The sequence below is a fragment of the Arachis hypogaea genome, chromosome 10, assembly GCF_003086295.3.
Source record: "Arachis hypogaea cultivar Tifrunner chromosome 10, arahy.Tifrunner.gnm2.J5K5, whole genome shotgun sequence".
Taxonomy (NCBI): domain Eukaryota; kingdom Viridiplantae; phylum Streptophyta; class Magnoliopsida; order Fabales; family Fabaceae; genus Arachis; species Arachis hypogaea.
In genome coordinates, this window is record NC_092045.1 from 2,799,402 (window position 1) to 2,827,265 (window position 27,864).

At 32.0% G+C, this 27,864-nt stretch overlaps 2 protein-coding genes across 4 annotated transcripts; both read left to right on the top strand.

Moving 5' to 3' along the window:
- The first annotated feature begins 765 nt into the window (after positions 1 to 765).
- Positions 766 to 10,187, top strand: LOC112714623 (uncharacterized). 3 transcript variants are annotated; one of them, XM_072204430.1, is made up of 7 exons: positions 766 to 1,272; positions 4,393 to 5,216; positions 6,950 to 7,139; positions 7,564 to 7,642; positions 8,125 to 8,515; positions 8,664 to 8,821; positions 9,617 to 10,187. In XM_072204430.1, the coding sequence occupies exons 3-7, from the start codon at positions 7,048 to 7,050 to the stop codon at positions 9,911 to 9,913; spliced, it is 1,017 nt and encodes a 338-aa protein (XP_072060531.1). In that variant the 5' UTR covers positions 766 to 1,272; positions 4,393 to 5,216; positions 6,950 to 7,047; the 3' UTR covers positions 9,914 to 10,187. The 3 variants fall into 3 exon arrangements, with proteins under 3 accessions (XP_072060531.1, XP_072060532.1, XP_025622041.1); XM_025766256.3 differs by lacking the exon at positions 766 to 1,272 and adding an exon at positions 5,626 to 5,674; XM_072204431.1 differs by lacking the exon at positions 4,393 to 5,216 and having other exon boundaries at positions 858 to 1,272.
- A 13,615-nt stretch (positions 10,188 to 23,802) lies between these two features.
- Positions 23,803 to 25,832, top strand: LOC112714626 (polyphenol oxidase, chloroplastic-like). Its single transcript, XM_025766258.3, has one exon. It carries the CDS (start codon positions 23,856 to 23,858, stop codon positions 25,602 to 25,604), a length of 1,749 nt encoding a protein of 582 aa, XP_025622043.1. The 5' UTR covers positions 23,803 to 23,855; the 3' UTR covers positions 25,605 to 25,832.
- Positions 25,833 to 27,864: the final 2,032 nt, after the last annotated feature.

Genomic DNA, 27,864 nt, shown 5'->3' on the forward strand with positions numbered 1-27,864 from the left:
TGTGTTTTAATTTTATATAGATTACTCTATATTTTCAATATTAATAGGATTTTTTAAATATTATTTTTTATATTTTCTTATTCTTTAATTTTATATAGGTTATTATATCCTTTCAATATTAATAAATTCTTTTTAATAGGTGTAAATTGAGATAATTCTAATTCATTTTCACATTTTATATTTACTCTTTGTTATATCACTATATAAATCAACATTCATTTTATATTTTTTTAGACAAATAACTGCAACAAAATTCAGAGTAAATCGTATGTAAATCAAACTTCAACAACTACGTTAGATTCAAATTCATAATCCACTTCGCCCTGATTCAGCTGACAATCTGAGGTTGAATTATCCATTCTATTCAAAACGAGTTCAAACTTTGATTTCAAAAACCAGAAAATCGAAAAGAAAACGAAACTAGAGTTACAGAGAGAGGAACTAACGTCAATGACGAAGAACAAACCAATGAAAAAAGAAGGAAAAAGAACGATCGAAAAAGTAGGGGAGAAGCGCAAAAAGAAGAACGAAGAAATTTGGAAAGAAAGAGAACGAAGAAGGAAACAAATCTTTTAAATTTGGAAGTTATATATAATACATGTAACGGACGTAGCACTTGGAGCAAATTTTAGGGGGTTAGGAATTAATTAACTTGTAATGCTTAGAAGTCCTAATCGCTTGTATGCCGAACTTTTCGGTTGTGATATATAGCCATTAATCAACCATCATAAGTATATTTAATGGTAGGAGATTACATTTAATAGTGCAGAATTATTTATTTTACTTTTGATGGTTAAGTACTGACCAAATTTTAACAAAATTACTACACCTAGATTTTCTCGTTCAACCGGATCTGTGCCAGAGTTCGAATCACTCGACCTGGCCCAGTAAGAGTTCGAATCACCCACCGGCCACCGTTCAGACACCCACTGGCCACCATCACTGGCCTCACTGTGTTTTTCCTCGGAACAGGCGCTGCTCTGCTTCTGCTGGACTGCTTCTCGGAACCAGCTGCTCTGCTTCCGCGCTTTCTCTGCGCCGCACTGCCCGCCGGAGAACCTTAGTCACGACGCCACCAACAGCGGCCGCGAAGTGTGAAGGTCACTGCTCTGCTCCTGCTCCTCTTCTCCTCGGCGCTTCTCCTCCTCTTCTTCCCCTGTTCCTTTCTTTTCGGCGCTGCTCGTCTTCTTCTCCTCGGCGCCAGTGCTCTTTTGGTGAAGAAGGTCACAAGCCCCTGCTCAGCCGCTCTTCTTCTTCTTGGCGCTGGTTCTGGTAATGCTTCTGAACCTTTTTTTTTTCTAAACTAGGATTAAGGGCTGAGCTTTGTTATTATAATTTATAATGCTAGATTTGTTCAGAACTTATTATTATAATTTATAAGATTGATTTGTTGTTCTGAACTTCTAATTATTATTGATTTGTTCTCTTTGTTTGGTTCTGATCTGTTTTTATTTTAATTACATATAATGGTGATTTGTTCTCCATGTTTGGGTCTGATTTGTTCTGAATTTATTAAAATATGTTCTGATTATTGTTGCTTTGTTCTCCTTATTTGGTTCTGATTTGTTTTGATCCTAATTAAAACATGTTTTGATTATTGTTGATTTGTTCTGATTTTAATTAAAATATGTCAATGCTTAATTATTGGTGATTTGTTGCTCAATACCATCTTAGATTTTCTTTTTTACCAGCACTGTGTTCTTCTAATGTTTGTGCATTGCTATTGATGAATTCAAGGGCAGCATGGAAGAATGAGGTTAGAGACAGAAAGTCTCAAAGATGGTAAATGCAATGATGGAAAAGAAAAAGAGAAGGTTCACTTTGAGAGAAAGAAAGGCCTAGAGAATTCAATAAGTTTTGGGATTGATATGACTAGCATTAGTGTTTACATTTTGTGTCTCCTAGCATCTGGAATTGTGATTCATGGAGAGATTCAAGTTCAACTTTGGCTAACAACTTCTTTGTAACAAATTATTAGTAAAAGCCCGGTTTTTATCCCGTATAATTGTGGCCCAAAAGTGTTTAGGTTTTATCGGATTTATGACCAGATTAGGGTCTGTAAAATACGTCCGGTACATATTTAGAGTCGGATTTGAGTTAGGACAAACTCTATTTCACCCGGCTCATGTACACCCCTCACTCCATCCCTGGGAGTCCCCGTTAGACCAAAAGCATCTGGATATCTTGAATTATTGCCCATGCTCTGCAGGGCCAACGAGCCCTGCCAAGGAAATCCAGGAACCCAGACCCCGATCCGGTGGTAAGCGACGTTGAGAACCTGAAACTGAAACTGAACCATGCCGAATCCAACCGATTTGAATTGGTTTGGTTTGTTTTAACTGGTTCAAAAATTGAATCCGGTTTGTGGAAAATTGAATCAGCGAGTCCTCCTTTTACACGAATAAATTTACACCCTTTTCTCCTAGGGTTTAGATCGCGCTTAACCTTCATATATCGAGTTTGGAATAGCCGCAGATCACTCTCTTGAAGCAAAGTGCTTAGTCCTTGGAATCCAAATGATCACAGTACAATGCTATTTCATATTCGTTTTTCTTTTTCATTTGTGTTTTCTGCTAAGTTAATCGTGCTGCTAAATGTTGTTCTTGACTCATTTATATCTTCAGTTTTTTTTTCTTTTATAATTTTATAATTTTTGTTCCTAAAATTTTCTGCAAGCTTGAAATTTTGGAGTCATCTTTACAGCGAGTTGGTTGTTCATTGATACCTTTCTCGTGTCTGAGGATGACGAAATTGTTTCAGATCCGTTGATGTTATTTTTCATTGGCCAAGGAATGATAATGGAATGTCACATTCCTTGTGCTTTTATTGCCAATGGTACATTTCACAGTTTCACTGTCTTTCCTGTACTTTGTTCAATTCATTGCTTTTTGATACAATCCATTTTTTACCTTGGATGCCGAGTTATGTTATTTGTAAGCACTTTTTGTCTCATACAGCAAGCTGATGCACATTTTTCACTATCAGATGAGGTGGGAGATTTATTTGATATTGTTTCCACACCCAATCTAAGTGCAAAAGAATGTGGATATGCTTGATGTGTGTGACATTAAGTGGTGCAAAGCATTTCTATGAAGTTCTTAATCTCCAATGCAGTAGTGATTTGGCTGAGAGAAAAAAGTCAAAGACTCATTCTAAACACATGATATTGCTATTTACATGTGAGCATTAATATACCCTTGTGGTTGTATTCATTGGCCATTGAGGGGTTCTTTATAATAATAATGCTCAAATTGAAGTTCTTTTGGAATTAGTCAGGCTTCTTGTGCTGTTATGAATGTGCTTGGAGTTTGGAATACATTCCCACATCTCATTTGTCAGTCTCTTTTGATGGACAAGTTTTTGTTTTTGTTTTTAAACACATGATATTGCTATTTACATGTGAGCATTAATATACCCTTGTGGTTGTATTAATTGTGCAGTGAGGGGTTCTTTATAATAATAATAATGCTCAAATTGAAGTTCTTTTGGAATTAGTCAGGCTTCTTGTGCTGTTATGAATGTGCTTGGAGTTTGGAATACATTCCCACATCTCATTTGTCAGTCTCTTTTGATGAACAAGTTTTTGTTTTTGTTTTTTTGTTTTTTTGTTTTTTTTTTACCTAGCAAGCCATATATTTCAAGATTTAAGAAACACTGATATGTTAGCTCTCTAGCATAAGTGCACGAGCTAATTTTTGTATGAATTGAATTGGTGTCTTAGAATTTGCTAAAGTGCTTAGGGAGATTGGTTGATTTTTATATGGATGTCAATAAGCTTCAGCATACATGTTTCATGTGAAATTTGGATTTTCCTGTTGTTTAATGATGCTAGATGAAGATATAATGGCATAATGCTTATTCCGCCTATGTTCACCAAAATGGAAATTATATTACACATTTTTGTCAAATATATAACAGTTTTTTGAAAGCTGATTGTTGTTGGATTGTTTGACATTCTGCAACATGGTTATCAAGCTGGAGAGTTAACATATATTTGTTGAGCTACTGCAGACTTGAATTGTGGACTCAGTCCTTATGCCGGATAGAATATACATTGACAAAAGCATTTGTAAATAAACATAATTATAGTACATAACATTTTCATGATTTAACATTTAACTTACTAGCATCTTAATTGCTGCCTACCAAAATAAAATATCTTATATTTTAAGCTCCTACGGATTCCTTCTTCAAAACTGAACAGAATACAACTGATAAACATTAAAACATAAAAGTCTAATAATCTTGATACATGTTGAACAAAATTAACCAGTACATTCCTAAAGAAAAACTATAGGTAAAGTTAGACTCTCAAACTTGTGTATAATTGAGTTTGATATAAAGACAATTTGTACACAAATTGATTTGCATTTTTGCTTTTTTTTATTATAGGAAAGCACATATCTTCTCTCCCCTTTCAACGCAACAATTAGGGGTTCATATAAGAATTTACTTCCCAAAGGTAGGAAAGTTGACCACTCCAACCATTGTAATTTTCAAAGTGAGTCTGCACTTCAAGAAGTAGAGTTAAGCGTTTGTGGGAATTTAAACTATGTACCCACAGAGTAGGGGTGTTCAAACTCGATCCAAACAGAATTAAACCGACAAATTGAACCGAAATAATCGAAAACCGAATAAATCGAAAACTAAAAAAATCGAAAAAACTTGTTTTACTGTATTTTGCGATTCAGTTCGGTTTTTGATTTTGACTATAAAAATCCTAACCGAATCGAACCGAACCGGTTAGGAAAAAACCCTAAAAATTACTAACCCAACCCCCCCCCCCCCCCAAACGAATGAAACGCGTGGTGCTGCGCGAGTGTGAGCGTCCCTGACCCTAACCCCCGTATCCCCAATCCCTAACCTAGCTCAGTACTCAGTTGCTCTCTCTTCTCCAAATCTTCACACCTGCGGCACCCACGTTCCTCCCAAGCCCCACCACCGCGAAGCCTTCCTCCGAATCCCAACGCCGAAGCCTTCCTCTTTGCGGAGACGCGGACAGAGCAGAGATCCCAACACGAAGCTGTCGCACATCAGGCCAGCACGCCAGCCACTGACTCAACAGGGCAGCCCAGCACCACGCCGTCTCCGTTGAGACGCCACCACCCAGCAGCGTTTATGGGTTCTGGCCACTATCATCAGTTCAACCCAGCACCTCCCAGTCTCCCACTCAGCCTTCCTCCCAAGTTAATATGGAGCCCGAGCCACCGATTCAGGTAATGTTTACCATTTGCTGTTTACTGGTGCATTGTTGCTACTTGCTGTTTGAGTGTTTGTTAGGTAAAGTTGGTAACTTGGTATTGAATTATTGATGAATTATTTTATTGTTGGTATTGTTGCTGCCTTGCTGGTTGCTGTTTATTGTTCAGTTTATTGAAATCAGTTTATTGTTCATTTTATTGTTCATATTATTGTTCAGTTTTTGTTGTTATTTGGTATTACTGGTTATTGAATTATTGTTCAGTTTATTGAGATCAGTGTATTGTTCATTTTATTGTTGATAATTTGGTATTGCTGGATGCTGGTTATTGATTTATTGTTCAGTTTATTGCTGGATGCTGGTTATTGATTTATTGTTGAATGTTGATAACTTGGACTGCTTCCCGGCTCTTCAAATGCATACAGATTGGGTTCGAGATGTTGCTTGGGCACCTAATTTAGGGAATGGCAACAGGTGACAATGATAGAGCCTTAAAATTATCAATTTAGAATTATGGAGACTTTTTTATTTTGGAATATAATTGACATCTTGTTCCTTTGCATATTATACAGTTAAGTAATTGTGCTTGATAATCCCTTCCTTGAATTCCGTTTGATAATTTGTGCTTGCAAGAATGAAGTTGATTAGTGTGAGTTTTTCTCCTTTTATGAGTTAGAAGGATATGATTCAGGTATATAATGAGACATTTCATAAGAATTTTGGAATTTTGTCCTGGCAGTTGCGTAAATTATGACGGTTGTGTTAAATTTTAGACGTGCATTTGTAAGCATTACTACATGTGCTATGTTTTATTTGCAATTCATAAAGTTAGCAGTTGCATAAATGTATTGGTCCTCACATATCTGTCATGCTTGCCAGCGAAATTTATATTTGTTCCTCAAGGATTATTGTGATTCTTAGTGGCAAGATATTTTTTCCTTCTTGTACTCCATCAGATGGAGCTTCTTTGTTGTTCATTCCATTGATCCATTTTGTAATCTTGATCTGGGATCAAGATTAATCGTTTACTTGATTACAAGGTAACATGTAACTAAACTATTTTCAAGTATCATATTGGAGTGAGAAACTTGAAATATCATGTTTTGAATGAGAATGAAAGGTGACGTGATCACAATTGCCCCTTGATAAAGATGTAGATTCAAATTCATCTTCAATTGCGATGGAACTTGATGTTGTTTTTGGCAACTGTTGTGATCACTTATCAGTGGTTAACTTTGTTAGCTATTGTGTATTTGTGTTTGTCGATTTCAATGTTATAGCTTTGTGAAATAGTATGGTAGTATTTTTTTTTGAATTGATTGAAAAAATCGAACAAACCGAATCAAACCATACCGATTTTAATTGGTTTGGTTTGGTTCGGATAGTTTTGGAACCAAACCGAACCGCAGTTTAATTAGACGATCGGATCGGATGACTTTTCCATCAAAAACCGAACCAAACCGCACCGCGAACACCCCTACCACAGAGCATGTTATGCATGTTGTGCTCTGTTCTTTGGAAAATGTATGTCATCTTGTCAACTACATAAGTAAATCCTTTTACCACAATAAGTCATCCTTTTTGTTCTGAATCATTTTTCAACTTAATTTGAACCTTTTTCTTTGTCAACACTTGATTTAGGCTTGTAAGTTACTGTTCTTGGTATCAAGGCTGAGGGTTTCTTATCCTTCATGCTCTTTATCCTTTTGTTTGTGTTTATAATTTTATTTATTTATTTATTTATTGCAGTTCTGTTCAAGGTCCTGATTGGAAAAGTTAAACAGAAAATAAACCTACTGCTTCTTCAGTGTTGATGTGGCCAAAGACATACAATTCTGTTGTAGAGGATGGTGTCTCGTCTTAATTCTCAATTAGCTGGTGCTGTAGTAACACCAAAGATCTTAAGTGAAACTTTTTGGTGGTTTACTCACGCGTACAGGTAAGGTCTCTTTCCATGTGAGCTCTTCTCTGTGTGTATGCGCACCCCTTTTATTATATCCAGTAAATGTCTGATACAACTTTTAAGCACTCGTTAAACAATCAGAATTTCAATGATTTATTTTAGAAAATGCAAATGGTGTTGTGCTTTGACTGCACAAACACTGCCTATATTTCATAGTTAACTAGCCTTAAATAGATATCCCAGTAATTTCGCCGGAAAAAAATTGATGATTATTAGCATGATTATTGCCTTTTCTTTTGGGTGAAAAAGAAGGAACATTAGTATGTTTTTTCAATTGGCCAAGTTGTCATCTATGAACTATGATGCAGGAGCTGAAAACAAATGGCATATGTGATTCATTGATCATTTAGTTAGTGATTCTCTAATCTTTCACCTGTTTCAAATTTGTGGTGTTACTCAGTTTCTCCATGAAGACTTGGAGGCAATTTATTGGACTGTGTATATATTTGTTGGTGTGGAGTTCATTTATATCATCTCCTGTAAGCTATCTCATATCCTCTTAGTTAATTTGTCTCTTACTCTCTTCTCTCTCCAATAGTATTTATTTTCCTATCAAAATAAAAAATACATTACATGTTTGTTTAGTGCAATTTAGAATTTTAGATCATACCTATACAGATCTGTCAGTTGTGCTTGGTCTATTACCTTCGTGGTTTTGTACTTTTGTACCCTTTAAAGTGAGAATCTTGTAAATCAAGGAAGGGGATCTACACTCAATGCAATATATTTATACAAATGTAAACAATTTTTTTTTTAAATTTTTTCAGTGTAAGAATTCTCATTTTGGAGAATTCTAGCCCAAGTCACTTCTGAAAGACAAAAGCAATAATCGAATTTTATGATTATTATCTTTGATACACACATGAAAGAATTCAATGCAATCATGCTCGTGCTCATATAGACATCCACATCATGCCCTTATTTTCTTTTAATTTTGGCAAATCGTGTTTTGCAATTCTAGATTGTGGATTCTGCAAATTCAAACTTCAACAGTGGAAATGAAAGAACCTTTCATCCCGTCAAGAAATTTGTGATGCAATCTTATTTTGACAGGCACATAGAATTACATGATTCAGTTTTTGATAATTTTATATCTCAAGAAGACAATGTTGGTTTGTGTCAAGTGCTTCCAGAAAACCATGATTTTGTGCCAAGATTGTCAGTTCTGAAGCGAGATCTTATTGGCGAAGGTTCTCATCGTCATGTGTCTACGTTACTAAAATTTCAATCTCAGCAATTAGAGTCTTCGTCCCAACTTCTAAGCTCCTCGTGTGACTTCATAATTATTGAAAGACTACCTACCGGGGTTTTTGCTGATCCATTTGAACTACAGCGACTTGTTCAGCGTGGTGGTATGTACTTTACATGCTTCAGAATAAAAAGGAAAAGAAATTCATAGTTTCAGGACTATCACTTTTGTTTAAAAAAACCTAATTTTTAGACACAAAAAAAGGACTATCTCATTTTTTCATGCCAATGAACTTTTTTCTTTCCTTGCAGTCTTCAATGATGTTGATGTCTTTGGTGATACAAATCTGGAACTTCCTTCCTTCTTGTCTAATCGTTCTGCTGTTGAAATACATTTGGTTGTTGACCCAAATAAATTTCTAGAGCCAACTGATATCAAGATTGAGCTTCCATTGCATGCGCGATATCAAGTAAGAGGCTATTAAGTTCAATTACCCTTCTTTTTTAGTGCCATTTTCAATTAGCTCCTTGTAGTTATATATTTTTTAATCTAATGTTTTAAAAAATAAAAGCTTATAGTATAGTCTTGCATTTGCTATGATATAAAGATGGGAAAGTCATTTTTTTCTATTTGCTTCTGTTATTCACTGGTGCTATATACGGCGCAGGGGTGGAGCTAGGTTGAATTTTTAGGGAGGGGCCAAAAATTAATTTTGCAATAGAAAGAGAGTAAAATAAAATTTTTTAGGGGGGTAAACTAAAATTTGTTTGCAACTTATAAAGAAAATTTGAAGTTTGGGGGGGAGGGGAGGGGGGGGGGGGAGGAATTGCCCCCCTTTTGTTGCATGAGGCTCCCTGATATGTGGTAATACTCTACTGTTATCGGTTCTAGTAGTGTCGAGTGGCAATGGCATCCTTTCTTGTTTTGAAAGTTCTGGAAGCACAAATCAAATTTCAAAATATTTATTGTCCAAGTGGAATTTAACCCCATCTGAAAATGAGAAATGCTATTGAGTCAAAATATTTGTGGAAATCTTCAATAGAAATAATGAGTTATTGGATGAAATGAGGTGACAGTATCTACTTAGTCATTAATAATCAATAGCATATCTATTCATCAGGATAATTTAATTTTACTAGTAGTCTTAAAACTTCTAACATCTTCGTAGTTGTAACATGGAAAAGAACAAAAATTAGTTTTCTTTGAATATTAGACTATTCTTGTGTTACCTGATTTTCTTTCCTTCCTTCTCCTTCTATTGCAGCCTCTAAATGAAAGTGGCTACTCCACAGTTGAACTTGGTATGCCTGATATTCTGGTGCGCTGCAGCACAAAGGAAAGGTCAGAAAATCAAAATTATTTCTTCAAATTGACCAACAATGATGCTGATGTTATGTATGAAGCTGATGTTCTTTGGAGAATTCCTTCTGGGAAAAAGGCACATTCTAACCTAGTCTTTGTCATTACATTTAGTGTAGCCTTGTTATCAACTCTTGTAATTTTTCTCTCGTCATTAGAATATTCTAAGAGTAGAGTGAGAAAAGATTCCAAGCAATCTTAGAAGTTCTTCCGCCAAGAATTCTGGGTATTGATTATAGTGTCTTGTCCCTTCTTTTATGGGTATTGACAAAGTTTAGGTGGCTTTAATATTGGTCAGTCAACCAAGGTCAGAGTGTATGTCTGTGCTTATGAAAAGAGTGTTCATAGCAATAGAAACTAGAAAGGACTCGAATCCACATTCTTTTGAGATATGTTCTGAACATTGACTTCTTTGCTGACTCTCCTTTACAGTATATCTCGTCTATAATAACCCCCAGGCATGATTTGGGTGAAAATTGCTATTACTACCCTTACAATGGCTAGGATGGATTTCTATATGTCTCTTCATCCGTGTTAATTCTTTGGAAACTCTTCGGCGAAGAGTGAAGATTCTAACTAAATTTGTAGACGATTTTTTTCTATTATAAAATGAGTAATCTTCACTCTTCATTGAAAGGTACAATGCACCATAACATTATCCTAATTCTTCCCCAAGACCCCTATGAAACACGACATAATGAATTGTCTATAGCCTGTCTTCTTATGCTACTGGTTCCAAACAAGGCCTAAAAAGGAATCGAGTTGTCCAGACCAAAAAAAAAAAAGAAGCCTAAAACTTTCAACTTACAGCAATATTCTAATGGATGAACCCAATCTTATTAGGTTAGTAGTGGTGGGTCCTGTAATATTATATGTACATTAAAATCAACCATTAATATAAAAAAAATACTGCTGTAAAAGGTTTTGTAACAACTTAAATTGCAGATAAAAATTGTGTTATGTCACTAACAATTTTTTATGTGATAACCAATTTTTTTGGTCAACAAATGTAATTGCAGGTATAGTCCACCATTACATGTAACTTTAGTGAATTATGTTATATATATACTAAAATTAATTAGTATAAAATCTACATTTATTTATATATAAATATATTAGTAATTAATTTTAATGAATGATTTTAATATATAAATAGTATTTTTATTAGTCGCATAATCAGTCTTTACCAGCTCATTGGCTGAAATAAATGGTCATTGCCTGCGGCTTTATTATTATTAAGATTTAGTGTGTAGTTTCTTTGCCTCTTATGTTATATCTTTTGAGATTGTGGTAGCGAAGTTGTTCTTGAACCTATTATACATTATAGTAGAAGCAGCATATTATTATGAGATTTTTCTCGTTATTTTCTATAACTTGTTTAGGAATATTCCAAGCAATATAAATAGCCTTAATATATATACTACTTGTTTCTTTGAGGTGGCCCGCTATGGTTTTCTTACAAGCTTATTGAATTGATTCAATGCGCAACAATTTCACTATCAACTACTATAAACAAGCAAGTCAACTTAATTAACGACAACTCATCTTTGTTTTTTTGCTAAAATAAAGTGCAATGATAATGAATTTTGCTTGGTCGAAAAATGAGAGTATACAAAGTAGTAATTTCATTTTTAGAGGCAACTTATGCTGCTTCTTCATTCTTTTCCCATTAGCTAATGATGCGCACTGTCTTAGAAATTGGAATATGCATCAATCAAAGGCACATTCATAGAATCATATATGGTAGCTAGCTTATAAAAATTTACATAAAATATAAGTTTTTAATATATTTAATATGTATTTATTAAAGTAAAAATTTGCAATAATTTTAGCCATAATTTTAATATATACTTTTAGAATAGATGTTAATATTATCAATAATTAATTTTTTTTAGAAAAAATATATAATTTAAATTTTTAATATTTCATTTTCTATGTATTTATTAAAGTAAATAAAATTCAAAAACTTTTGTTACTAATATACGCTTAATAAACACAAATTAATAACCCTACAGGGAAAGTGTTTCTTCATGAATTTTTTTCAAACAAAAAAAATTGTGTTCCATACTTCCATCTTTCTCATGAAACTTGAGCATGAAACAAGGGTTAATTAAGGCCCAAAGAAAAGTATGAAATGGATAGAGGCCCAACAAAGCAACAAATCTGTAGTACTTAATTAAAAATCATCACCCGCTCTATCCTGTCCAAAAATGAGAAAACATCCACTTATGTCCAAAACGAAAAATTTTCTCAAATAATGTCCAATATTTTTTGTCAACAAAAACCCCTTTTTTCTGGTTTCGTGATGAAATTATGCTGTAGACCAGTGACGGATCCAAAAAATTTTGATAGTAAGGGTAAAATATATATAGCATGATAAAAATTTTTATAATAAAAATATTACGTTAACATAAAAAAATTAGCTATCAAATTATCTACTATAAATTTGTGTATAAATACAAATATCATTTAACTTATTTTTAATATGTATTTTGTGTTTTAAAATTTGTATTTTAAGATTTATTCTGTATAAGTGATTATTTTATATATACATAGCATAATTGTTGATATAATTATATTTTGTTATTGTAAAATATGATTAGGTTTCAAAATATCTAATTACAAATTAAAATACTAAAATAGTAATTTAAATAATAACATATAATTTAAAATTTAATTTTTTATATTTATATTTTAAAACCTTGACAATATAATTAAAATGTCTTTTTTTTTGTATATATCGTTAAACAATTATTTAAAACTCAACTTTCATGCCATTAGCTCTTGATGATATTTATAGTTGAAAAAGTTTATTCAATTAGTGTAGTTATTACGGAAAAAAACTAAAGCTAATTTTAAAAATAGAAACACGAATGGATAGATAATATTCTTTCGAGTCGATTTCTAAGAAAGAACATTAATCTTATTTAAATATGAAAATTGATCATTATAATGGACATCTAATATGATGTTCTCAAATTGGCTATCAAGTGTCGAAAGTTGAATAAAAAATTATTATGAGATCAAATTTAATAATTTAGTGGGGGTAAATAAATATTATTATTATATACTACTTAATAAAATTTCAAATTGTAGTGGGGGCGCTTGCCCTCACACCCTAAGAAGTGGATCCGTCCCTAGTGTGGACAATTGAGGTTAAGGAGTCCCTTTTTAATTGTATTGAAAAATTGCGTAGAAGATTGAGGAGTCCTTTCGATTTAATTTCTAAATTGAGAAATTCTCCACATACAAGCGTTTTTTATACAAGTCTTTACAAGTACACCTTCTTCTTCTTGCGCACGTTCTTCTTCCTCTTCCTCCTCTTCTTCTTTTCTTTTGTTTCTTGCCTTCTCTTTCTCCTTCTTCAACCATTACTGCATGTTTTCACTGCACCTTCTTCTTCTTCTTGCTGCACGTTCTTCTTCCTCTTCCTCTTTGTCTTCTTCTTCTTTTCTTTCGTTTCTTGCCTTCTCTTTCTCCTTCTTCAACCATTACTGCACGTTTTCATTGCACCTTCTTCTTCTCTTCTTTTGTTTCTTGCCTTCTCTTTCTCCTTCTTCATTTACGTACTTTTTTCTCTATTTTTTTTCTTCGTTATTCTCGATTTCCATTATTTTTTTACATCAAACTCTGAAATCATTTTTAAAGAAGAAGCAGCAGCAGATGAAGAGGAGAAAGAGAAAGAGTTATAAATTATGCATAAGGTGTACTTCAACGAATTTTGGGTGTAGTTTTTGTAATCCTTTGGGTGTATTTCTGTAATCCTTTGGGTGTATTTCTATAATCGTTTGGGTGAATTCCTGTAATCGTTTGAGTGTATTTCTATAATTCTTTGGGTGTATTTCTGTAATCGTTTGAGTGTATTTCTGTAATCATTTGGGTGTATTTTTGTAATCATTTGGATGTATTTCTGAAGTTCCATTATCTTTAAATTTGGCAAGAAACTCGTTTTCATGGAGGAAGAAGAAGAGTCGTTCATAATGCATGGTGAGTAGTGCGCTTTGAAAACAGGAAGTGGTTGAATAACGTGCGTTTATTTATTCTTGAATGTGGGAGTGTAATGCGTGTATTTTGTTAAACTTGTACCAATTTGTAAGACTTGTAAGTCAAAAAAACTTGTATGTGTAGCAGCCCTCTTCTAAATTATGGCGTTGATAAATTAGGTTAAAAAGTCCCTTTCTTATTGCGTCAAAAATAAAGTTAATTTTTGTACTCAATTTCAATCTATCATTTTTATTTTTATTCAATTTCAATATATTTTTTTTATTCCATTTCAATCTTTGTCTTTTTGTTATCTTTTATTTGTTTATCATAAAAACGGAACTTCTCGATTGTCTACTGATGGTACTTTTCAACTTCCATCATGAGCAAAAAGAAAAACCCTAATGTCGTATTGTTTTACTTTTCTGTTAAACATAGAAGAATTCAAAGTATGTTATTAAACACCATTTATATATAATTAAATTGAATTGATTTAGTAATTAATTTATTAGTCTGATTAAATAAATGTTTAAATTTAAAAAAAGACCATCTGTACATTTTAAATTTAAGCTTTCAAGCTAAAAGACTTAAATTTAGTAGCATAATTTATTCTCGTCTAAGATTAGTTAACCTAATAAATATTCTGATAGCAGGGTTGATTTATTTATTTTATCTCAAAATATAAATGATCTCTATTCAATTTTGTGTCAACAAATTAATTATATCTATGTACTACTACTAGTAAATTAATAGACATTATCCGTCATTTTATTAATTAAACGTAATATTAGTTAATATGTTGTTTTCTAATAAAAACTCTTGATTTCAGATTTTAGGAATAATTCATTATCTATTATGATATTTTTTAAAAACATTTTACGTGGATCAAAAGTCAATTATTCTTTTATTTCAAATAGCTCTTGAAAAAAAAGGAAAGCCCCTTGAATAAGTATGTGATCGATGGTATTGACTTTTAATTGATATTGAATGGTATGTGTTCCTTGATATGTATAACATCATCATTTCGTCACAACTGAACTTACAGAAACACAACAAATATTCGTTTCAATTTTCTTGATTATTATGATGCATTATTAACGAATGATATATTATTAATTTTATAATTAAAATATATTATATATTATTTTTTATTATAATTAAAATTACTTTTTAATTAAAGAATTATTTTTTTCATTTTTTATTCATTTTATTTTTTATATATTATTATTCATAATTAATTATAAAATTGACAATTAAAATATATAATATAATATAATATTTTTATTGTAATTAAATTAAAATTAAAAATTAAAATATTAAAATAATATAATTATATTATATTACTGATTTAATAATAAAAATATATCTTATAACACTTTTTTGTTAAAAGTGAGATAAAATATTTTTTAAAAAACTAATAAATTTTTTTCATCATCTTTTCTACTTCTCTTCTTCTCTAATTTTTTTTCTTTTTATTCTATACATAACTTATAATTTATATTTATATTTATATTACTAATTTGATAAACTAAACTGTGTTACGAGATATTTTTATAATTAAAATAAATTTTTTTCTAAAATTAACATTTTTTTCTTTTTCTTTAACTTTCTGTCTCTTTTTTTTTCTCATTCTCTATCTCTTTTTATCTTTCTGATCTATTCCAATAAAAAATAAAATTAATAAAATAATATAATTTAAATAAATTCATAAAATCATAAAAAATACATTAAATTTATAATCAAATATAATTAAATTTTTATATAATATTATTCACATAAAAAATATATTATTATATATATATATATTTTTTCAAATATTTATTACATATAATTTAGACAGAATACTAATATTACAATTAATAATTAAAATCAAGATTCAATTGTTTAAAAAATTAATTTTGAGTTGATTTTATAACTATCAACATAAATTTTTATACTAATATCTAATTATATTTTTATATAAAAGAGAGAAAAATATTATTTTTAACTAATAAATATAAAAATTAATTATTTTTATTTGTATAAACTCCGCCTATGTTACACTTGCGGTACATAGTCGGTCCCAAGCTCGGATAAAGGAGGAGGGTTGTGTTAGGTCTTCGGCAACCAACATAAAAATATAGTCGAACCCCATGACATGAATCAAAGACATTATTGCGCTAAAGCTAGGTCGTTGCCCGGAAGCAACGCGCCGTATGGCTCGAGTATGGTGTCAAAGCAAGAGCCACTGCATCGGTGCCCGGATGTAGTGTTAAATGAGCAAGGGTTCTCGCGTTTTCGTGAACGGACGAGGGTAAATAAGCTAGTTCACAAAGTAAAAGGTAAAGGTCGAAGCGACAGAAGGTTGAGATTTGGGACATGGAACATAGGCACTCTAACAGGAAAGTCCATGGAGGTGGTGGACACCATGACAAGGAGGAAGATTAATATTATGTGCCTACAAGAAACGAAATGAGTTGGTGCAAAGGCTAGGGAGTTGGATACTTCTGATTTCAAACTTTGGTATACAGGAAAGGTGAAGAATAGGAATGTGATTGGAATAATTGTGGATAAGCAGTGGAAGAAGGACGTAGTGGATGTCAAGAGGGTGAAAGATTGGATCATCTCTATCAAACTTATGGTGGAGGGATGTGCTTTCCATGTGATTAGCGCCTATGCACCGCAAGTGGGTTTGAACGAACAACACAAGATAAGGTTTTGGGAGGATATAGAGAGTTTGGTTCAAGGCATACCTTTGGGAGATAAGATTTTCTTATGAGGAGATTTAAATGGCCATGTTGGGAGAGAAGTGACTGGATATGGGAGTATTCACGGAGGCCATGGTTTCGGGGGTGATCAATGCCGAAGGTAAAACTATTTTGGACTTTTTCTCAACCTTTGATCTTCTCATCGCAAATACATGTTTTAAAAAGAGAGACAAACATCTTATAACCTATAAGAGTGGCATGACAAGCTCTCAAATCGACTTCTTCTTGTTGAGGAGAGTCGACCGAAAATTTTGTATTAACTGTAAAATTATCCCAGGAGAGAGTTTGACAACACAACATAGGGTGCTCGTCATAGATTTTCGCGTTGAGCAAAAGTTGAGGAAAAGACATCATACGAAGAACCCAAGGACGAGGTGGTGGCAGATGAAAGGTGAGGAACAAAGAAGCTTCCTAAGACGGGTAGGAGAAGAAGCAAAGTGGGATGAGAATGAAAGCGCGGAAGAGATGTGGAGGGAGATGACAGAAGTTATTAGAAGAATAGTAAAATAAAGTTTTGGTAAATCTAAAGGAATAGGACCAAGAGACAAGGAGTCCTGGTGGTGGAATGCGAGTATACAAGAAAAGATAAAGATAAAAAGGGAATGCTTTAAAGAGTGGTCTTTATGCCGCAATGCAGATAATTAGAAAAAATATAAGGCGGCTAAGAAAGAGACAAAAGTGGCTGTAAGTGAAGCAAAAACAAGAGCATATGAGGGTCTCTACCAGTCTTTGGGCACGAAAAAAGGAGAAAAATGTATATATAGAATCGCAAAGAGCCAGAAAAGAAGAATGATAGATTTGGATCAGGTTAAGTGCATAAAGGATAAGGATGGAGAGGTGTTAGCTCAAGAGGAGAAGATTAATGAAAGGTGGAAGAGCTATTTCTACGAGTTATTTAATGAGGGACAGAAGACTCTTCCGAACCTTGGTCGATTATGCACAAGGGAAGAAAATCAAAACTTTGACTACTATCGAAGGATTTGAGACTTCGAGGTAAAAGAGGCTCTAAAGCAGATGAAAAATGACAGGGCAGTAGGACCTGATAATATCCCGATTGAGATTTGGAAGGGTCTTGGAGAAAAATGCATCAATTGGTTAACCAAGCTTTTTAATGAGATTTTAATGTCAAAGAAGATGCCTGATGAGTGGAGAAAGAGCACCTTGGTACCTATCTACAAGAATAAGGGGGATATACAAAGTTGCGAAAACTATAGAGGGATTAAACTTATGAGTCATACTATGAAGTTATAGGAAAGGGTGATAGAACGAAGGTTGAGAAAAGAGACACAAGTAACAGAGAACCAATTTGGATTTATGCCAGGAAGATCTACCACTGAAGCGATATACCTATTAAGAAGGATGATAGAGAGGTATCATAGTAATAAAAGGGATCTACATATGGTGTTTATTGATTTGGAAAAAGCATATGATAGGGTACCAAGGGAGGTCTTATGGAAGGTTTTAGAAAAGAGGAGAGTAAGGATCGCATATATTCGGGCAATTAAAGACATGTATGACGAGGCCACAACTAGTGTGAAAACTCAAGGTGGTGTGACGGAGGAATTCCCTATTGGTATAGGATTACACCAGGGATCATCCTTAAGTCCATACCTTTTCACATTAGTCTTGGAAGTACTCACAGAGCACATCCAAGAGCCTGTGCCATGGTGCATGCTTTTTGCCGATGATATCGTCCTTATGGGAGAGTCAAGGGAAGACCTAAATAAGAAGTTGGAGTTATGGAGAGAATCTTTAGAAGTGTATGGTCTACGCATAAGCCGTAGCAAGACGGAATATATGAAATGTAAGTTCAGTCTGAGAAGGAAAAATCCCAATATAGAGGTGAAGATTGGAGAAAACATCCTAGGAAAAGTTAAAAGTTTTAAGTATATTGGGTGCATCATACAGGATAATGGAGAGATTGAAAAGGATGTAAATCATAAGATCCAAGCAGGTTGGTCAAAATGGCAGAGTGCATCTGGTTTTATATGCGACAAAAAAGTGCATTTAAAACTTAAAGGTAAATTCTATTGCACCGCTATAAGACCCACTATGCTGTATGGTACGGAGTGTTAGGCGGCTAAAGGGGAGCACGAACATAAACTGAGTGTGGCAGAGATGAAGATGTTGAGATGGATGAGTGGTCATACGCGATTGGATAAAATAAGGAATGAATATAGCACCCATTGTGTAAAAGATGGTTGAATCGCGTCTCAGGTGGTTTAGAGATGTGAGAAGAAGATCGATAGAATATCTAGTCAGGAGGGTGGATGAGATGGAAGATGGACAAAGGACGAAAGGCAGAGGAAGACCTAAGAAGACCATCCATGAGGTGGTCAAACGAGATCTACATGTAAACGGTCTCTCTGTAAACATGATACATGACAGAGCACAATGACGTCGTTTGATTCATGTAGCCAACCTCACTTAATGGGACAAGGCTTTGTTGTTGTTGTTGTTGTTGTATTTTTATTTGTATAATTGACTTAATACCTAATTAAATATATATATATATATATATATTAAATTTGTTTAAATTTTAAATAATAAATATTAAAATTAATTATTAATAAAAGATTAAAGTCTTTCACATAAAAATAATAACTAAAAAATTTATTATTTAATCTACAAAAATATTTATCTTTTTAGTTGATGAGAATATTCATCCCTTAAATTATTTTTATAAAAATAATTTAATTCTATAAATTTTTTATCTCTATAATATCAGGATAAAATTGTTAGGATTTGGTTGAAAGTCCCACATTGCTTAGGATAGCAAATGGAGTGGGTGGCCTAGGCTATAAATATGAGGCTAAGTTCTCCATTTGTTTTTGCACCAGTCGGAAACACTTTAAGCTTGTATTTGATTTTTCTTTTCCTCTATACTCTTTGATTAGAGAGTGTTGTGAGGTGTAGTTAGATATTTGCTTTGAGAGAGTGTGGGTGTACTAGGGTGCCAGTGTTAGAGAGAAAGAAGTCTATGTGTTGTAACAATTTTCACATAGTGATATTCTCTGGTTGTCATTTGACAACGGCCGTGGTTTTTTCTCCGGTAATTGGAGTTTCCACGTTAAATTCTTGTGTTATGATTGTGTCTATTTTATTTCTCTGTCAAAGGTATTTTCTCAAGGGAGAATGGTGTCTTATTCCCAACAAGTGGTATCAGAGCTTCTGTTTGGTGGGATTTATTCTTAGTATGTTTTGTGGTTGCAGCCTAATCTGACCTTCCACATCAGAAAATAATTTTGTCCTGTGGCTTGAGGCTGATCTTTGGTTGCTGTTGTTGTTGCTGGAAGGCAGTGTGACACTGTGAAAGTGCAGTTTGGAAAGGTTCTGGCTAAGAAAAGACCTGGTATTTAAGTGTGTCCATTGTGACCCACCTCTCTTTTCTGGGGACCCTTCCTAGTGCACGGTCTACAGTTGAGTTATATTATTCCAGTATACGGTTGTAACAATGTCAGGATATTCAAGTGCTGTGAAGCTTGAAATAGAGAAATTTGATGGAAGAATCAATTTTGGCTTGTGGCAAATACAAGTCAAGGATGTGTTGATACAATCAGGTTTGCACAAGGCGTTGAAGGAGAAGATCTCTGGTTGCTCTCTCTATGAGAGAAGATGATGTTCTCTAGAAGACAAGAAGTATCCTCATGGTATTACCGCACTGCCATGGATAAGGATAAGCTGTGGCAATCGGTCCACAATTGCACACGGACATTGGTTGGCGTTGAGATGCAAGGTGTGTGGCGGAGTTAGGTCGATGGCTGAAGAACTTCCAGAAAAAGCCAATTTGGAAGTTGCACCATGAATTTTCAGCAAGGTTTCGATCTGTACTAAGGTAAAATGCTTGGAGTGGTCTAATTCCAAGTGAGTATACTTTCATGGTGGAGTATGATAGTTCTCTGAACTATGATTGTTGGTATAGACAATGGCAGCAAAGAATTGTCGGTGTTGACAATGGAAGCTGAAGATGTGTGACTATTTCAATCAAGGTGGAGATTGTTAGGATTTGGTTGAATTAGTCCCACATTGCTTAGGATAGCAAATGGAGTGGGTGGCCTAGGCTATAAATATGAGGCTAAGTTCTCCATTTGTTTTTGCACCAGTTGGAAACACTTTAAGCTTGTATCTGATTTTTCTTTTCCTCTATACTCTTTGATTAGAGAGTGTTGTGAGGTGTAGTTAGATATTTGCTTTGAGAGAGTGTGGGTATACTGGGGTGCCGGTGTTAGAGAGAAAGAAGTCTATGTGTTGTAACAATTTTCACATAGTGATATTCTCTGGTTGTCATTTGACAACGGCCGTGGTTTTTTCTTCGTTAATTGGAGTTTTCACATTAAATTCTTGTATTGTGATTGTGTCTATTTTATTTCTCTGTCAAAGATATTTTCTCAAGAAAAAATGGTATCTTATTCCCAACAAAAATTAATACAATTCTAAATATTTATATTTCTATATATCATTATTATTACGGACAAAATACTAGTAATATAGTAACTTGTGTAGTGCTAGCTAGCAATTGGCCTGGAAACGAGTTTAGACTTTAGAGGAGCAAATCAAAGTAGAGAAAGAGAAAGTTGAAGCCGACAAGCAACCTTAATTCCTCGCCAAAACATAAGTGAGGTCTCAACGCATAAAAAGTTGCTTGTCAAACTTTTCTGGTTTTTTTTTTTTCTGGCCACACACTATGATCACATCTGTTTAGACTTTATTAGATTATTCATTTACATGCATGTCCGCTTAGGGTTAATAAATTTAATAATATATAATTAAGTTGGATTGGTCTAATGGTTAGTTTACTAGTTCGTTTAAATAAGTGTGAAAGTTTAAATTTTGTTTTGTACATGCAGTAATTTATTGGCCTGCCGGACTAAAAAATACCGTGAAAAATAAAAAAAATATATAAATATATTTTATCTCATATTTTAAATATTAATAATTAATTAATAATTAAAAATAATAAATTTTAATAATTTTTTAATATTTCTTTTTTTAAATTGTGGGTTATGACACTTTGGTTACATCTAGACTCGATTAAGATATTTTGTCTGAACTTTTTTATTTTAAATTAATCCAAAATAAATTGAGTTAAATTAGATTGATTTAATATATAATTAGCGTATGTAATACTGTAAATTATATATAATAAATTAATAAAAAAATATTAATTAAATTATATAAATATAATATTTTATTATTAATTTTAACATAAAATATATATTTTAATTATAAAATATTACCTTTTAAATTAATGTAAATCTATCCGCCGATTGAACTCAATCCAAAAATTATATGAATAAAAATAATAAATTTAAATTCAAAAAATATGTTTGGGTACGAACTAGTCCATATGTGAATACCCTAAATTTAATTTTGATAGAAAAATGATAAATTTTAAATCTAAACTTTAAATTTTAAATTCTAACCATTTTTTATGTGTGTTTATCTTGTATTTAAATTAATAGTAGTCGATTTTTTTATTTTTTTTCTAAAGTGGTGGTGTATTAATATTTCTTATTTTGTTTATGAGAAAGTAGAGAACGAGAGCATAGTATAATTGGTGAATCAAATTTTTTAAACAACAATGAACCGTTTATAAACTTATAATCGTTTATGTATTTAATTTGTTATAAGATAAATTGAAAATAAGTGTAAAATTAAAAACCAAGATGAGGACCAATCTAGTTACTCAATTCAACCCAATTTTCGTTATAGACATATAGGTAATGAATTATACGTTTCAGGAATTAATATGGTGGACTAAGTTTTCATAGATAATACGGAAAAAAAAACGAAAGAAGAAAAAAGAGTTAGGTTAAATTACACCTATATTTTTAGTAAAATTATAAATTGGTCTTTACACTTTAAAAGTTTATAATTGGGTTCCTAAAGAAAATTAAAATTTGTAATTTAGTTTCCGTCAATCAAAAAGTATTGATTTAACATAATATTTTCAGAATATGCTGAGAATATTCTGTTAAAATAGAGAATATGTTGAGAATATTCTATTAAATCAAACATTTTTTGAACGACAATGACTAAATTGCAAATTTTAATTATCTTTAAAGATCTAATTATAAACTTTTAAAGTGTAAAGATTAATTTGCAATTTCACTGAAAAGGTAGGAAACAACGGTGTAATTTAACCAAAGAGTTAAATTTGTGCACAAGAAAAACTCTAATACTAATTATCAAAAAATTAATTAAATCATATGACATCCTTGCATAAAGTGTATTAAGTTACCTATTAGAGTATATAAGAAGTTTGAGAGTGGCACTTTTTTTTTTTCAGTATCTTTTCGTATGATGTCTTATTCATCATGTTACTGCATTTGCAACTTTGAATCCTTAACCAATTAAACTCGATTTTCATCGTCATAGATTTAAAGTCATGTTAATTACGCATTAAATTGCATGCTTTAGTATAGTCATCATCATGATGTTAACGTTGAATGCATACTAATTTAATTTGAATAATCTTAAATAAAGCAGTTATTAATTGCAAATAATTTGATCAGTTCTGTCAAAGATAGCAGATATCACGCATAGACTTTTTATTGCAAAGAAATTATGGCGTGTTATTAGTACAAAAATGTGGTTGAAATAGTGACAAGGAAAATTGGAGTTGAAATTTTTGGTTTTATATTTTTATCCTAAGGGATTAGTCAATATAATTTCCCATATATCGTAAAAGAAAATTACATATAACATGTGCAATATATATATATATATATATATATATATATATATATATATATATATATATATATATATATATATATTGTTACGTACGTGGAATTAGATGGCCGAAAGATCTTCATAATAGAGATATATATTGACTTCCGATATAAATATTAAGATTCTGTTAAGGAGACAATGAACTATTTGTACAATGTGTACAATGAGTTATTGAGTTTTAAAATAAGCATCCCCATATTATCTAGAATAACCAATTTTGGAATTCACCAAGGATTGAACTGTTGAACTTTTGGATCTAGTACTCTAATGCCATGTTATGATACTACTCATCCCAAAAATTTCAACTGATAGAAAAAGGTAACACTGATGATTATATCTCTAATATCCCATAAACTTTTATTGTACACATTGTACAAATATTCTATTGGCTCCTCGTACTTTTCCAGATATTAATAAAAATACATATCAAATAACGTGCATTATTCATTATTCATATTAACTAAAATCGAGTTTCAACTATATACAAACTTAGTTAGTTATACTTATGTGTGTGACGGTGTGAGTGTTCAATTTAGAATTGCACTATGGAAACTTCGAACCACACGCAAACTACTTTAGAAATTTCCTCACACAATGCAATGCAAGCTCTAATTATAAAAGGAATGAGAAAACTCTAATTAGAAACACACACACACACATACATACATTAAGAAATTAAACATGGCATTTACTATCTCGTCACCCTTCTCCTTCGTATCCACCATCAATAATGTCTCTAGTAGAAATTCAAAACACCAAGTTTCTAATAGAATTGTATGCAATAGTAGTAGTAGTAATAATAACCAAAACACCAACAATGAATCATCATCTTCAGAAACACCTAGAAGAAATGTTCTAATAGGGTTAGGAGGGCTTTGTGGTGCTTATACCCTAAGTGCTAACAACAATCCTTTTGCCTATGCTGCTCCTATATCCCCACCGGACCTAAGCACGTGCGGTGCACCTGACCTACCCAATGGTGCAAAACCCACCAATTGTTGCCCTCCAATTAACACAAACATCATAGATTACAAGCTTCCTTCAAACCCACCCTTAAAGGTAAGACCAGCAGCACATTTGGTCAACGATGAGTATTTGGCAAAGTACAAAAAAGCCGTTGACCTTATGAAATCCCTACCGTCCGATGATCCAAGAAATTTCACCCAACAAGCCAATATCCATTGTGCTTATTGTGATGGTGCATATCACCAAGTAGGGTTCCCGGATCTTGATCTCCAAGTCCACAACTCATGGCTCTTCTTTCCTTTTCACCGTTGGTACCTTTACTTCCATGAGAGAATCTTGGCAAGCTTGATTGATGATCCTACCTTTGCCCTACCCTTTTGGAACTGGGATGCTCCACGTGGCATGCAACTACCTTCCATTTATGCTGACGCCAAATCTTCTCTTTATGACAAGCTTAGAAACCCTACTCATCAACCACCAACTCTAGTTGACCTAGATTTCAATATTGAGGACCCTAATTCCAACGGCCAAGTTTCCTCCAACCTCTCTATAATGTATAGGCAAGTTGTTTCCAATGGAAAGACTTCTAGACTCTTCCTTGGAAACCCTTACCGTGCCGGCGACGATCCTGATCCTGGTTTGGGATCGTTGGAGAATGTTCCCCATGGTCCTGTCCATTTGTGGACAGGAGATATCAACCAGCCTAACGGCGAGGACATGGGGACATTCTATTCAGCTGCGAGAGATCCTATATTTTATTGCCACCATTCCAACGTAGACAGGATGTGGTCAGTATGGAAATCGCTCGGAGGAAAAAGAAAGGATTTTACTGATCCTGATTGGTTAGAGTCAGGGTTTTTGTTCTATGACGAGAACAAAAACCTTGTACGTGTTAGAGTCAAGGATTGTCTTGACTCTAAAAGCCTTGGGTATGTCTACCAAGACGTAGACATCCCTTGGCTGAATGCTAAGCCCACGCCACGGCGTGGGCTTAAGGCGAAAAAGGTGGCACAACGTTTTGGTGTTGGCGCGGCTTTGGCTGCAGAGACTTCGAGAAATGCCGAGTTTCCGTTGGTTTTGGATTCTGTTGTGAGTACTATGGTGAAGCGGCCGAAGAAGTCAAGGAGCAAGAAGGAGAAGGAGGAAGAAGAGGAAGTTCTGGTGATCGAAGGGATCGAGTTTGATCGGAGTGTGGCGGTGAAGTTTGATGTGTTTATCAACGATGAAGATGACAAGGTTGTGGGACCCAACAATACGGAGTTTGCTGGAAGCTTTGTGAGTGTGCCTCACTCTCACAAGCACAAGAACAAGAAGATCAAAACTGTTTTGAGGTTAGGGTTGACGGATTTGTTGGAAGATTTGGAAGTAGAAGATGATGATAAGATTATGGTTACGTTGGTTCCAAGGTATGGGAAGGGTAAAGTTCATATTAGAGGCATCAAGATCGAGCTTGTTGCAGATTAAACATCTCAACCATTTATTAATAATTTGATGGATGTGTCATGTGTGTAATATGATCCATGTTTCTCATGCATACGAAGAATAATCCTCGTTAATAATACCTTACAACAATGTATTTGTATATGTTAAATGGTGGAAATTCAGGTGCAGTCTTCACGTGAAGTTGATACAATATATTTGTATATGTTGAATGGTGAAAACTCAGGTGCAATCTAGATGTGAAGTTTAATATATTTAAGAGTCGTTAGATGATTTGATTGATTTGACTAAATTTTTATCTAAAGGCTTTCAGATATTAACTTTACGTCAAGTCGACTTCATCTGAGTTTTCACCGTATTAAATATGTTATCATTATTGTAATTTCAGATGAACCGATGATGAAATAAGTTCTTGCATTGCTTCAAGAAAAAAATATTCTTACTTTAAATATATTTTTGACAAGCAATTAAAATTGACTTTTCGTAGGTTGTGTAAAAAAGTTTTACACAAATAATTAATTAGTATTATTATATCAATAAAAATTACTAATTTTTAAATTATTATTTAAAATGTTATATAAAATATATGAGTTTAATTTTAATATACTGATAATATAAAATATTTTGCATAATATGTAATTATATTTTTTTTTATAATTTTTCATATGATCAATATAAAATATAATTATTTTTATTAACGTGACATTATGTAATTTAATACATGTGTTAAACTATTTTATATTTTATCGTATCAAAATTAAATTCAAAGTATAAACGCATACATTAGAATTAAATTTAGTTAAACGATAAAAATAATTGATTAACAAACATAAATTTGGGAAATATAATTTTTAGATGTTAGATATGCAGCTTCTAAATTTTAAAATGTTATCTTTTTCGTTGGCCAATTGTTGCATTTTTTTACCCAACAAATTCATCAGGTTATAATTTTGCAATGTTTTTTGAAGGATAAAAATTGATGTGCAATTGTTATCATGTAAATTTAATATTTATAAATTATTAAATAATTTAATAAATTTAATTAAATTATTATCTAATTATTCTCGATTATAAAAAAAAAACTGAGTTTTAAGTTTTAACCATAAGAGAGACTATAACATATAGATACAAAGGAACACGTCTTGCCAACAACTATTGGCATATGCGTATGGAAAGCTATCTAGGAGAAGGGACGGAGCTAGAGGGAGGCAAAGTGGCCTCAACTCCTTCAAAATTTTAAAAAATTATGCTTATATATATGAAATATGTGTTAAAAAAATAAAAAATTATGTAATTTAATAATTTTATATGTATTATTTTTTATTATATGATAAATTTATGTTTTAATTATTTAATTCATTAATATTTTTTATTTAACTAATTTAATATTATATTCTTAAGTTTCTGTATTTTTTAAATTAATTTTTATATAATAATCTTTATATTTATTTTAAAAAATATCATTTATTTTTTAATTTCTGCTATATTATCAACAATATTTCTGTTAACTTCTGCCAATTCTTGTTTATGACTGTATTTAATGAAAGTGTCTTTGTGGATATATCTAATAAAAATATTTTTTTATAGATGTGTCTAATAGAAGTATCTTTATAGATGTCTTTCTTGAATGTGTCTCTTTGTACATATGTTTAAAATATAATAATTAATTATTATTGACAATAAGTTGGCAAATAATATATTGGTACCTATACTTTTTCTTATTTTTTTATATTGATATATTTGAGATTTATATTATTATATTAATGATCGATTACGTAATTATATTTTATTTTAGATATTCTTTTTTTTATATTTTATGTTAAAAGAAAAAATTTTATAAAAATATCTTATATTTTGTATTTTATAAGGGTATTGTATCTTTTAAACAATTAATAATTTATAATTTATTTTTTAATTTTTTTAAAATTTTAAAAAAAATTAATTTTAATTAATAAAATATGTGATAATTTTTAATTAAACACATTATAATTTATTATTATTTTATAATCTTATAATGTATTATTAATATTGTTATATTTTTTTATGTATTATTAAAAATAAAATTATGAAAAAAATTATAATTATATATATATATATATATTTTATAAATTTTTAAAAAAATTAATTTTAATAATTATATATTAATTTGTTTTATAAAATAAAAAATTGTTTAAAATTCGGTCCTCGGTATTAAAATTTCTAAATCTGTCTTGTATGTAATCAAATTAAGAGAGAAAAATCTGAAATCAAATTCAACGTATAAGTGCCACTCATCATCATGATT

Coding starts and splice junctions, on each gene's coding strand:
- LOC112714623 (XM_072204430.1), top strand. CDS start 7,048: ATGGTGTCTCGTCTTAATTCTCAATTAGCTGGTGCTGTAGTAACACCA. Junction 7,140..7,563: donor TGGTTTACTCACGCGTACAG/GTAAGGTCTCTT, acceptor GGTGTTACTCAG/TTTCTCCATGAAGACTTGGA. Junction 8,822..9,616: donor CATTGCATGCGCGATATCAA/GTAAGAGGCTAT, acceptor CTTCTATTGCAG/CCTCTAAATGAAAGTGGCTA.
- LOC112714626 (XM_025766258.3), top strand. CDS start 23,856: ATGGCATTTACTATCTCGTCACCCTTCTCCTTCGTATCCACCATCAAT.